Source organism: Hevea brasiliensis, chromosome 18 (genome assembly GCF_030052815.1).
Source record: "Hevea brasiliensis isolate MT/VB/25A 57/8 chromosome 18, ASM3005281v1, whole genome shotgun sequence".
NCBI classification, from domain to species: Eukaryota; Viridiplantae; Streptophyta; class Magnoliopsida; order Malpighiales; family Euphorbiaceae; genus Hevea; species Hevea brasiliensis.
In genome coordinates, this window is record NC_079510.1 from 47577875 (window position 1) to 47590983 (window position 13109).

At 34.9% G+C, this 13109-nt stretch overlaps 1 protein-coding gene and 1 pseudogene across 2 annotated transcripts; both read right to left on the reverse strand.

The window, feature by feature from the left end:
• Nucleotides 1-137: 137 nt before the first annotated feature.
• LOC110649755 (probable LRR receptor-like serine/threonine-protein kinase At5g45780) lies at nucleotides 138-5635 on the reverse strand (annotated as a pseudogene).
• LOC110649740 (shaggy-related protein kinase eta) lies at nucleotides 5339-9964 on the reverse strand. Of its 2 annotated transcripts, XM_021804443.2 has the most exons (12): nucleotides 9666-9964; nucleotides 8740-8832; nucleotides 8516-8575; nucleotides 7768-8040; nucleotides 7616-7690; nucleotides 7459-7515; nucleotides 7141-7281; nucleotides 6989-7039; nucleotides 6815-6910; nucleotides 6477-6560; nucleotides 6150-6251; nucleotides 5339-5967 (listed from the first exon to the last, which is right to left on the reverse strand). In XM_021804443.2, the coding sequence occupies exons 1-12, from the start codon at nucleotides 9678-9680 to the stop codon at nucleotides 5872-5874; spliced, it is 1143 nt and encodes a 380-aa protein (XP_021660135.2). In that variant the 5' UTR covers nucleotides 9681-9964; the 3' UTR covers nucleotides 5339-5871. The 2 variants fall into 2 exon arrangements, with proteins under 2 accessions (XP_021660135.2, XP_021660141.2); XM_021804449.2 differs by lacking the exon at nucleotides 7616-7690 and having other exon boundaries at nucleotides 9666-9942.
• Between the last annotated feature and the right edge of the window lie 3145 nt (nucleotides 9965-13109).

Below are 13109 nucleotides of genomic sequence, written 5' to 3' on the forward strand. Positions count from 1 at the left end.
AGCCAAAACATCATTGGCAGTAATATTATTTTCAAATTGAAACTTTAATGATTATAATTAATAATAATAATAACTATTATTATTATTATTATTATTATCATTGCATGAAAGAGCTCTATTAGGAAGATGCTTAAGAATTTGCAATAATGAAATCTCCTAGAGTTGAATATGGAACTGCTTCAACTGAGGGAGCTATCATTTAACTCGGTCCATTATCCACAACCAACATTTTTAGAACATAGCTTCATCTACCTGATGTATCCCTTCTTTAATCCGAGAAAGAAAATAGCAAATCAGAATATGGATCCCCCTAAATACAGAAAACTCATTTACATTTGAATTCAGAAAGGAAAACTTATAATTGTTCATCGAGGTCCAGAAAGCTCCATTGCTTCAATGATGAATGAAGATTCTTCATGGAAATCACTGCTATGCCTTGAGAAACTGCAAACCCCTGCCTCATACATATTGGATCTACCTTGAGATTCTTCTGTTCCTGACTGCCCAACAAGACCTTCCAAGACTTTCAAGACTTCAGACATCTTTGGACGGAGATTTGGATGTGACTGAGTACACTGCACAGCCAATTCCACTGCCTTCTCCAGCTCCACTGCTTCAAAACATCCCTTCAAATCCCTATCAACTAGAACTTCCAACCTCTTCTCCTCATGCAAGGTCCTAACCTGTGCAACTCGACAATTATTACTAATTTATGCTTGGTGCACAAGTTTAGAAATAAATGGCTATGATAGTCTGAGTATTATTGTTATCATATGAAGTAGCCAGATTGTTTTTGCTAAGCAGAGATCAATCTTACAAATGGACGAATAAATATGATAGAGACATTATTATATTATTATAACCTACATTTGCAATGGCTGAAACCCTCTTTAGCAAGTATCATAAAAGATAAATCCCTCAGTTCTTAAATTACAAGGGATGATGGGCAAAGCAGCTCAAATATGTAGGAATAATGCATTCTCCTTCCTACAACAGTATATACAGAGAGAACAAAACATGGAATTTATGTCAGCCTTTTTTTTTTAAATTGGAATATACGTCGGCTTGATTTTTGTGTTCAACTAAAAAATATTCAGTTTCTGAGTTAGACAACCGTTAGGCAATTCTAACTGAAAATATTTCAATTCGAGAAGCATTATCCAGTTCAAGCAGTTCATATCAGAATAATTGCTCATCGAATTTAGAATACCATCATGACTATAATCATGGATTGTTGACTAAAGAATTACATATTGATATTATCTGGTTTCCAGTTTCTACAGGTATCTACAGGTTTACAGGAACATTTTGCTGCACTACTATCAACCAGCACCTCAAAAAGAAATTGTAAAACGCGTGTCCAAACCTAGAGCAATGCATGAAATTACTTACCCAGTCCAGCATTTAATGCTTTTTGCCCTGTTATGAGTTCCAAAAGTAGTATACCAAATCCGAAGACATCTGTTTTTTCAGAGGATTGCCCAGTTGAAAGATACTCAGGAGCAATATGACCCACAGTACCCCGCACTGCAGTAGTGACATGTGAATCTCTTTGATCTAATAGCTTAGCAAGACCAAAATCTCCAACTATAGCTTCAAAACTTTCATCAAGTAAAATGTTTGCTGCTTTGACATCCCTGTGAATTATTTTTGGATTACACTGTTCATGCATGTATAGAAGTCCACGGGCAGCCCCAAGAGCAATATGAATTCGTCTGTTCCAATCCAATGATGGTTTTTCTCGATAAGCCTCTGTTATACAGAATCAAATCAATGAGAATGTGGCCCAAAAGAGAAGAAGAAGAAGAAGAAGAAATTGCTACACCTACATTTGAGTTTTGATTTTTTTAAAATATGGGAATCAGGGAAAAGAAGTAACAAATTCCAAAGTCCAACTCTAACATCATTGAAGTCCAAGCATGAACTATATATATATATATATATATATATATATATATATATATATATATATATTTGACCAGTTGTTAATACTGTTCAATATCCAACATTAAGGTATAAAGTCAGAAAAAATGGGATTGTCGAGATGAATATTTTTAAAGAAAAAGGTAATGAAGAAATTCTCAAATTAAAATACAAAAAGATTTAGAGTATTTTGTAGTTGAAGAAATCTACTTCTTTAACTAATCACTGATTAATTGAAACTTTAGGCCTGTTAAACAGTTCATTGATGTACATTATAGTTATTTGCATCTATTGTTATATCGAGAGAGAGAGAGAGAGAGAGAGAGAGAGAGAGAGAGAGAGAGAGAGAGAGAGAGAGAGAGAAAGAGACCTCTCAAGCAGTCAGCAACACTGCCATTTGGCATATATGGATATACAAGCAACCTCTCATCAGTTGTCATACAGAAGCCATACAATCGTAGGAGGTTTCGATGCAATGCCAAGCCAATCATTTCAACTTCAGTTTGGAACTGCAATTCTCCAGTATAATTTGGATCTTTCAGCCTCTTAACTGCTACCAATGTCTTATTTGGAAGACATCCCTTGTAAACCACCCCAAACCCACCTTGACCTAAGATGTTTTTAGAGTTGAAGTTGCCAGTAACAAGTTGCAGTTCACGAAATGAAAACCTTTTTAAATGCCCAATGTGAAATTCATAATCTTGCTGCACTGCAAAATGTAATTATCACACATTTCTCATAATATTTACCTTCATCTATATGCTTGATGTAGGCTAAAAATAAAAGAAATTTAGGTTTAGAAAGTACCATGTGATGTAAAAAGTAGGTGAGACCTGTACCAAGGCACCCAACAAACAAGCAGCATTACAAAAATCACAAATGTGCAACTGACACCTATTGCAACAGAAAGCGCCCACCGATGGTGATAACTGGCTTTCTGAGATGAAATTGTCTCTGCAATAATACATCTATTCATATTGCATAGTTTTGTTGTTAAGATGAAAGTTTACCAAAAACTGTTCAACAGGTTAATTCCATTTACCATTCCCTGGCTTTGGAACTCCCATGCAAATTTGTGCGGGTGAGGAGGAACAAAGAAAGCTATTCCCTGTAATGCTGCAATAAAAACACATACCCCTTTAAATAGACGAAGACCGAAAAATCAAAGAGGAATTTCAGTTCAACAACTCCTGAAAACCAAAAACAATAATAGTTGCACACTACTGCTCAACACAAATGGCTTGAAAGTTCTCAGCTACCGATGAACCATTGCTAATAGTTCAATGATTTTGAGATTTTCTAACATAAAAAAAAAAAAGAGGAAGCACACTTGATAGCAGGGTAATAGTTTGAATAGAGATTTTAATTGTTGCATAGCATTGCCAGAATAATTTGAGCTTCATATGCTCAATCAATAATAGACAGAAGGTGCTGCTAAATTGCACAAAAATTTCGTACATTTGTATCAATTGATTGATTATGGATAAGATAAAATGCAGTTCCACTAAATTATCTCACCTGTAGCCTTTTACAAGTATTTTTGGGGTTGGACCACTGAGATTGTTAAATGATAAATCCCTGCATTATATTGGCAAGACAAACCTTAATTATCTTCCAAAACCCATCAAGAAAAGAATAGCAGATGTCTGATGGAACATACAAAAACAGAAGTCCAGAAAGATTGGCTACAAGTACAGGAATCTGTCCTGATAACTTGTTTCTACTGAGCCTCCTGAAAAAAATGGCACGTTGTGTAAAACACAATTGTTCAGAAGAAAACCCAATGCTAGAACCAAAAGGAATTTCAATGCCAAAAACAAAAATGAAGTCACACTCACAAGGAACTTAGATGGGTCAGAAAACCCAAAGAGCTCGGAATATCTCCAGCAAATTGGTTACCTGAAAGGTCCAAAGTCTAAAGCTCTAAAAGCTTTCCTATCACTGCTGGAATGGGACCAGTTAACTGATTGTTCTGCAATAGCCTGCAAGTAAATTGCACAAAGGATGCAACAGACAGTATCAAGGTATCAAGGCACCAATTACTCCCTTCGCGTCCAGCAATCAGAATTAGAACAAACTAACAATACCCAAAAACCAGCAATGAATTCAAAAATTATCAGAAGAAAAGAATTCAGAGCCAAAAAAAATTCGGGTAGCAATCAAGTGAATAGAGAATGAAAATAAAGAGAAAGCAAACTTGCATTGTCCTCAACGGACTCAAATTCCCAATACTGGGTGATAGCGTCCATGATAAACCCATGCTTTCCATTTCACTGCCAACAACAAGAATAAATCATACTCCACATACACAAAAACAAAAAGAAACTTGGAAAAAATGCAGAAACAGAACATAATGATGATTGAAGCTGGAGAACCAAACAAGAATGTGTGCGACTTACAGGGAAATGACAAAGCCTTCAACAGAGCAACCGACCATGTTCCAAGTGCAGGGATCTACGGAGTTTATATACCAACCGTCCATTACCATGAATTTATCTACCATGTCTCTCTTCACCGCCATCAATGCCGCCGCTAATTTTCACACACAACCGAAAACAGAACCAATAACTTTAACCAATTGTTACTAGAAAAATGCAAGTGCCAAAAAGGCTTATTCTTATTTTTACTACTATATTTTAGGCGTTTGAAAGTGTCACCTTCATGGTTAACACCTTTGGGAGAGAGCACAAGACCATCAGAGGCTAGAGTAAAAATCCACCCAAAACAACAAGAAACAGAACAAAATGGAGGCCTTTATAATTTACACTTCCCAATAAGAAAATAGCTGAAAATTTTTACTGGGTTTCTGACTGCCCAAAATCTAAATTGTCTGGCTTGTAGAGTTGAGTCTGAACATTATATTAAAGCAGCAGTATTAACGGCTGCAATGCAGCTGCAGAATTGGACTTTCTTGGCAGTTCCTTGACTGAATGATAATTTTAGGAATCTTTCTTTTCCTCGAGAAAAGGCATTTGAAATTGCATAAAGTAATACAGTACTATGATATCTTTTAAAATATGGAACCATACGCAAGAAATTGAGTAGAGAGACTTTTTCTTTTATTAAAAATTGCTGTTTTTGTTTGAAAACTTTTAATTGAAGATCGAGACTCGCGAGACCAGGAAAATAGCTAATCAGAATTATAAAATTGAAAATCGCGAGATTTCGAAATGGTCCACATGCCTCCTTTTTATCAATTATTACACTTGATTGCATTAAGACCGTTGACACATGTTACTTTTGACCATCAACGGCCCAGATGTACCCAAATCAAATATATTAAATTCCAATTCTTGGGAGTAATCAACTGGACGGAAAATAAGCGTCGCCGGTTCTGGAAGTGCAATCTCGCCGGAAGATGTCAAATGTGACAACTTTGGAAACCCAGAAATCCAAAGAGAAAGGTAGAGTGAAGTGCACTACAGGAGAACCCAATAACATTACTTTGCACAATCAGCCAGTGACGACAATTGTCTGGTTTTTTAAAAGTCAGCCACCACATCCACAAGTCACCAAAAACACTTAAATACAAAAAGAACACAGCAAGTAAACGAAACCCAACATCCAACAACATGCCCACCCCTTTTTTCTTCTTTTGGGCCTTTCTATTAGGGGCCTTCTTCTTAGCTACAGATGACACTTCCTCAAGCTTTTTACCTCTGCTAGCAGCTATTTGACAAGTCCATCTCAGGCTATCTTTACTATCAAACATGTACATAAACAAAAAGGCTTTCGACCAAGGAAAGAGGACAGGATATGAGAAAAAACGTGGAGAATAGAACATCAAGAAGGTGCAGCCATCCAGCCGCCTGATCCTGTACGTGTCCTGATGGAGCAAGTGCCGTTGCTTGTCAGAGCTCAACGCTTTGACGATCAAACACAAAAGATGGAACTCCTTCGTATCAATAGAGCTGGCTAAATATCAATTCTATTATCACTTGTATTTTATCATGTCCCAGCCAGGTGCAAAAAGTTTAGACCCATTTGCCTTTTCACATGATCCGGTATCAGCTTGTTAACAAGCTCAGGAGATGCCTCACTTAACTGCAACCAAACAACAAAAATGGAAGGATAAGGATTTACAGTGATTTGGGTACAGGAATGAAATCAATAACCTACTTTAACTACACGGACATATTTCAGCTAATATGTAGTCAATGTTTTAGTAATGGCTGCATTTTTCAAATTATGAAAGAAACAAAGTTCATTTAAGTTTTCACACATACTTCTTGTCTAAAGTTGAAGAGTGGTGGTAAAGGGCGACCATTTGGTAGGCGAGCATTCGGTTCTCGGAGCTCATCAAAGAAAGAGTGTGCACACGCTTCTAGCTGAAAACAAAGGTAAATTCTTTTCAGAAAGAAGTGTTACAAATGCTAGCATTTGAAGAAGCAGAAAAGATAAATTCAAATTCATAAAAAAATAGACAAAAAAGAAAGTTAAATGGCATGAACTTAATTGCATTGAGTAGAAACAAGATAAACCCATTGTTGAACATGTTACATATTTCTGCAAGGATTAAAAATTGACAAGAAAACAAAGTAATTTTAACTCACCGCGGTGCATCGTAGACTCGGTGAGTATTGCAGCAAGCGTGAAGCAAGATCAATGGCCTCTGGAGGCATCCTTTTGTGGAAGACCTAAAAAGCAAGAAGTAATTGAGTGAATGAGAATCTAATTTAAATAATATAAACTAGGATTACATCTGTCGCACTCAAATAATCAATGAAATTTCCATCTTCAAGAACTTTAAACCCACAAATATCCTAACCGTATAGCAAAACCAAGGAAAGTTTCAAAATGTAGGTTGAATTTAACGAAATAAAATAAATAAATAAATAAGTCACTTTGAAGGCATTTTCTGCACAAAGATGCTAACAAGGGAAAAACAAACCTTGTGCCAAGGGTGTGCTTTTATCTGAGGAAACCTAAAATCAGTATAATTTGGATTCATACAGCGAATTTCTTCTCGGGTTGGTGTGCCAAGGACCTGTAATACAGTACAAAACGAAATTGACTCACACTTGCATAAACAGCATCAATTTATGCATCAATAAGCAAATCATACCTTAATGATCTCTACAAGCTGGTCCACAGCATTTTCTCCAGGAAACAATGGCTGCAAAAAATTCTAAATAATCAAAACTTTACACAACATATTTATACTAAAGAACTAAGTCATTATGTCAGGGCAATCTTAAATTGCCATAAAGAGTTAACCTGGCCCAGAAGAAGCTCAGCAAGGACACAACCAGCAGACCATATATCAATTGAGGTTGTATATTCAGTGGCACCAAATATAAGTTCCGGAGCCCGATAGAACCGAGAACATATGTATGATATATTAGCTTCACCTTTGACCTAAACACAAAATGCATTGTCAACATGTGAAACATTTCATGGAAATAGCAGAAAAACAAATATTCTAGACCCATCAACTAGCAAATGCACCTTCTATTAAAGAGAAAAATGATACTGATTTTAATCAAATTAGCTTCGAAGTTGGGCAGAAAACAAAATAAAAGGGAGTCACCATACCAGCACTTTTGCACTTCCAAAATCGCACAGCTTAACTTGGTGAGTGAGGGGATCAACCTGCAGACAGACAATTTTTTTTAAAAAAAAAAAAAGCAGGGGAAGAAGAGAAGCAATACTGCAATCTTCTTATTTACAATTAATAGTTGTATAAGCACACCAAAATATTTTGAGGTTTCAAATCCCGATGGCAAACCCCAGGAACCGTGTGGATATATGCCAGTCCCCTGAAAATCTGGAAGCCATCTCATAGTTATTATCCAGAAAGAATATGAATAACAAATCCACCTAAGACAACATTTTTTTCAATACCTGATACATGTAAAGTTTCACATAGATGAGTGGCATTGTCTGTTTCGCATTGCTGTAATGCTTCAAAACCCTATACATGCTCTCCGGAACGTATTCCATGACCAAGTTCAGAAAGAGCTCATTGTTATTTGTAGTTGAAAAGAAACAATGCTTCAAAGAAATCACATTAGGATGATCCATCACTCTCATCAGCTGCAGTTCTCTGTTCTTGTATCTTTTGTCCTGCAAAACCTTCTTTATGGCTACAGTCTCCCCAGTTTCCAAGCACTTGGCCTAAAAGAAAGAGAAATATTAGCTCATTGAGTAGGATTAATTAAAACGGTGGTGCATGACAGCCAGCAAGTCTCTAGAATTAAAGCTGAAATTTGAGGCTTTGTGAAGACTAAAACCAGCAGGAATTTAGGGTTCGTAGAAGAATGGAACCGAGAAGACAAATTGAACAAAAAAAGAAGATTTGTGGGCTGTGAACAGTAAAATAAAAGGTTTAGAATGGTATGTCTGAGAAGTTAAATAAGCACATGAAGCAGTATTTTGGTGCCCTTTCTAGCAAACCTGAAGTTACAAAATTATTCCTGAAACACATTAAAAAAAACTCCAAAAGAACTAGAAGGTGCTCTACAATTTCTTAACGAGCTCTACAATAAAATTAAAAACTGAACCATAATCTGGCGTATTCTTACTATGAATTTTCTTGAATTTTTTGGCTGCATCAAATGGCTATAAGTAAACAGATAATATAAGCTGGTACCTGAAAAACAATGCCAAATGACCCAGTCCCCACTACGCGCTCTGCCATGTAACTGATGGTCTATGAAAAGCAAAGCATCAAAAAAAGGACAAAAAAAAGAACCTTAGTCAGCTATCAACATATCCAAAACTTGGACTAAATTCGTCTCTTAATCCTCATAATGACTGACAACTACAAAGAGTAGCCTGAAGAAAAGTAAAAAGAATGTCAACAAAACTCATTACCTGCTTAGGTTCCCCATTTTTACCTCCTATCGTCGTGGATATGATGTGACCAGTGACTGGATCGTTCCCATCCACAACTCGCGCAGACATATCCTGCAAGACATGCAGATTCACTTGTGATGAGGAGGGAAAATTTAGGGGAGCACAATTTATAGTATAGGTTGCATAGTTACTACCACCAAGCTAAATAATAAACTGGGCGAAAGAAATAAGATAAATAAGCTAATGCAATATAAAATGCACAGCAGCAGAGATAACACAAAGAGAATGCGCACATTAGGTATGATCTAGAAATCTACACCAAACCCAGCTCAGAAATTAGATGAAGTTGTTCAACAAACCCAATATCTATAAATACGAAAGAAAATTCCAAGTAACCAAAAACACACTTCTGCTTACACTAAAAGGAGAGATCGGAATTTACAACACAAAGCATAATTTCGTTCTATAAGAAAAAAACAGTATAAGAAGATGAAAAGGCTGAGATCTCAGATTGAGACAAGGGAAAAAAAATAGCAGAAACATAATCTTCAGGTTTTTCTAGGAGCTCAACAAGCTAGATCGCTGGTAACAGAACTTGTTATGCTCAAAGGGAAAAGAAATATCCGCTTGGAAGCTGGGAAAACCCAGGAAAAGAAACCCAGATCCTAAAATCTGATAGAACTACACGCTTCTCAGCAAATCCGACCTCCGAAGAGTTAGATAAGTTAAACAGCTGAGAAAAAAAAATTCTAAATCTAAAAAAGAAAATTCTCAACTTCCTCTAAATATCTCATCCAAAATCAACAGCACAGAATAACCCCAAAAGGAGAAGAGAGAGATAAGAACTTATTAGCCCATAACAGATGTCAAAATTTTCCCATGAAAATGCAGGAGTGTCATCGAAAAACTAGAAACTCAGGTAGAAATTCAGAGAAAAAAAATACCTTATCATCAGCCATGGTTAAAGTCAGAGATAGATAGTCACTAGTTTTCTTAGTCAGATAGAGAGATCATGGCGCGGCGAAAGCCGATAGAGGAGGAGGAGGAGGAGCAAGAGGACCCAGTAGATGGAGAAAGAGAGAGAGAGAGAGAGACAAGAACAAAAACAAGCCCATGTGATTCCAGCTCCCTCTTTTTCTATTTGAGAGTTTTTTTTCTTGGTTTGGTCTTCTCTCTCTCTCCCTCCCTCCCCACCTTTTCCTTCGTTTCTCTCTCCTCGTTCCCTTTCTTTCTGTCTCTCTCTACTTTCCGTTCTCCTTGGCCTTTTTGTTCATCTATTACCAATTTGCCCTCCCTTTTTCGAACAATTACGAGATTGAGATTTGAATATTTGACGTTGCCGACTTCAAAATTGTTGGAGCGGACATCATTTCTATTGCCTCCGCCCGCTGTTTCTCTCACCGTTTCGCAATTCTTTCCCTTTTTTTTATTATTAACAAAAATTAAAATATATAATTTTTTATAAAAAAAAAAATTCATAATTTCTAATCAACTGTAACATATAAAAATTAAGTAAATGGTATCAAAACTCCCAAAATGTGCATTGTGTAATTAAATACATTAGATTTTTTTTACAATATTATAATTTTTATTAATTAGATATATAGTGTATTTATTATCTATAATTGTCATTAAAAAAAATTAGTATTCTTAAACAATTAAGAATAAAAAAATATAATTTAATTAGATTTTATTTCAATTTTTATATGATAAATAAATTAATTATACATGTCATCCATGACCTTTAATGATTTTCAAATTATTTCTGTGACAAAAAAAAATAATATGTTGGGATTATATTCCATATAAAAAAAATTGCAAAAAATATAGATATATAATTAATGAGAATGATAAAAATAGTAAAATAGAACATTATTAAAAGGAAGAAGGTGATAGCCATCATCCACCAGCAAGCACAAGCATGGTGGTCCAACAGCAAGTGTCTAAATATAGCCGCCAGCTTGCCTCATTGGTGATAAGGTTTTGGAGGTTCATCCATTTTAATGGGACCTTCTTTCTTATTCTAATTTCCCATTAAAATTGTAATTAATTATATTGGAATTTAATATTAAGTTTTTTAAAAATTTGAAAAATAAAAAAAGAAGCCGATGAACTTGCAAAGACATATCATTGTCGCATTTTTTTTTAATAAATTAAAAAAAAAGAAAGAAAACAAAATCTTTAAGATATACCTTTTGGAAAGTATATGAAGAAGGTTGACCATGTACAGGCCTTGTGGTTATTTTAATACATAAACTCTCATCACTTTAATTAACATTTATATAATATAACTATCTTAACTATTATGTAGGCAGAGGAGTGAGAGAGGGGTGATTATGATTATCCTGATATTGATGATCATGGCGATGACATTTTTATAAATATACATGTAGCATGATGCAAATAAGAGTAAGTATGATCCGTTTGATTTAATATGACATAAAAAACATAAATTAATTAAAATTATAAAAAATTATAATTTATAATAAATTTAAAAAAATTATCTTAACAGGATGAAAAGGGTATTTAAACAAGAAGAAAAGGAAAGAAGATGATAAAATAGGAGATTTCATAAAATGAGGTAAATGAAGAGAGTGTGAACAGTGTGAATGAGTGATTATTTTTTTTTTTAAATGAGAATACTTTGGATATGACGGTTATAGTTTCCGTCGGCTTGATGCTTAAGGTCATTAATTGACATTCTCAATCTAATCTAACTCTATAGAAAGAGATCTACCACCGAACTCTATGTAGCATCAACCATATACTCAAGATGGTACCTAATAAAATGAATCACTAGATATTCTATCACCTTCTCTATTGTACTCATAAGTAAAGATAATATTTAGTTATTATATTGGTGTAGATAGTTAAATTAGAGTAGGATAATGTTATCTCACCAAGTTAATTACTTAGATTACTATGCTTGGTGGTGAGAAGTGATGCATGAGAAGGCTAGTATTTGGTGGAGCGCACATACCATTTACATGATGATGGAAAGATGAATCAACTATTGTAAGTTTGTTGGTTCATGTGTTTTTATTTAGTAAGATGATACCAACACATTACATGCCCATACAAAACAACCACATTTTGCTATTTCCTTTTTCTTTACCATGTCAACTTATAATTTATTTATTTGGGTTTTTTATTCAAATCAAAGCATCAAAATTATATTTATTATACATTTTATCATTTAATTATAAAAAAAAAACTCGGTGATATTATACAAAAGGGATATGATTTTTGGGTGGAGAGGGGAGGAGATAAAAAAAAAAATTGATACAGGGGACAAAGGCCCATAAGATATAGGCTTTTCTAGCAGACTAAATCATGCTGCTTGCAAGCATAAAAAGACAAGACACACACTATGGTTGGTTGGTGTGTTTTGAAAAGCTGAATTAAATCTGATAATATAGAAAAGCCTTAAGCCCATTTGTCACCCTTTTTCCACGGAAGGTAAATATCACCATCGTCCATCCAATTCCACACACCATGAAAATGACCTTCACTTCACCACTCTAACAAAAGGCGTGCAAAAAGCTTTTTCATGGCAAATTTTCCAAAATTAAATTCTGGACCAATTCTTTTTTACCTTTCGGTCACCTTTTCTTTTGATTTTTTATCTTTCTGCTAAGAAACCAATGTGCGAAAAGGGTTTACTGTTTTGAGTTTTTGAGTGTTTTGACCACAATAGGTAGGGTGTTTGCGTCGGTGGTGGTTGGTCAGGTAAGGTCAGGCTTTTGGGTATTGGGTTGTGGAAGGGTCAAAGTCAGAGATGGTTAGTGTGTTAGCAGGCCTTACTGAACTCTGATTACTTATTGTCAGATCCTCCCTGCGATTCGCGTTGGTACAGTAGGTTAATATCAACATCAAGATGTTGACAAGTTTCAGGAATTTTAAGTTGATTGGATTTTAACCTTTGAGAAAAATTCATGTTAAGGTAACAGTATAATCAGTCAAAAGGGTATTGATCAGATAACGCTCCATCTGGTTGGAAGAATTTTTAAGAATTCATAAATGGTGAGGATTTTTTTTTTTTGTGATAATGCAGTAAAGTAGATTAATAATGGTCGGAATAAAATCAATTTGAACATCAAATTATAAAGAAATTTTAAAAAAATTACAGTAAATATGTTGTTCAGAAATCTTGGTTAAAAACATATCATGCTGCTTATACAAGGGTTGAGCTCAAATGAGATGTTCAGAGCCATGTCTGCCTTGGGTTGAACTCGGGCTCCAACGAGGCTGCTCAAAGCCAGTCCAATAGGCAACAGACCCAAATCAATTGCTTTTAGAACATTTAGTTAATTTCATTCTCAATTTATTTTAAATAGAACTGAAATTCAATGAAACTGATATGTTTTATAGATATTTAATCGTTGTCA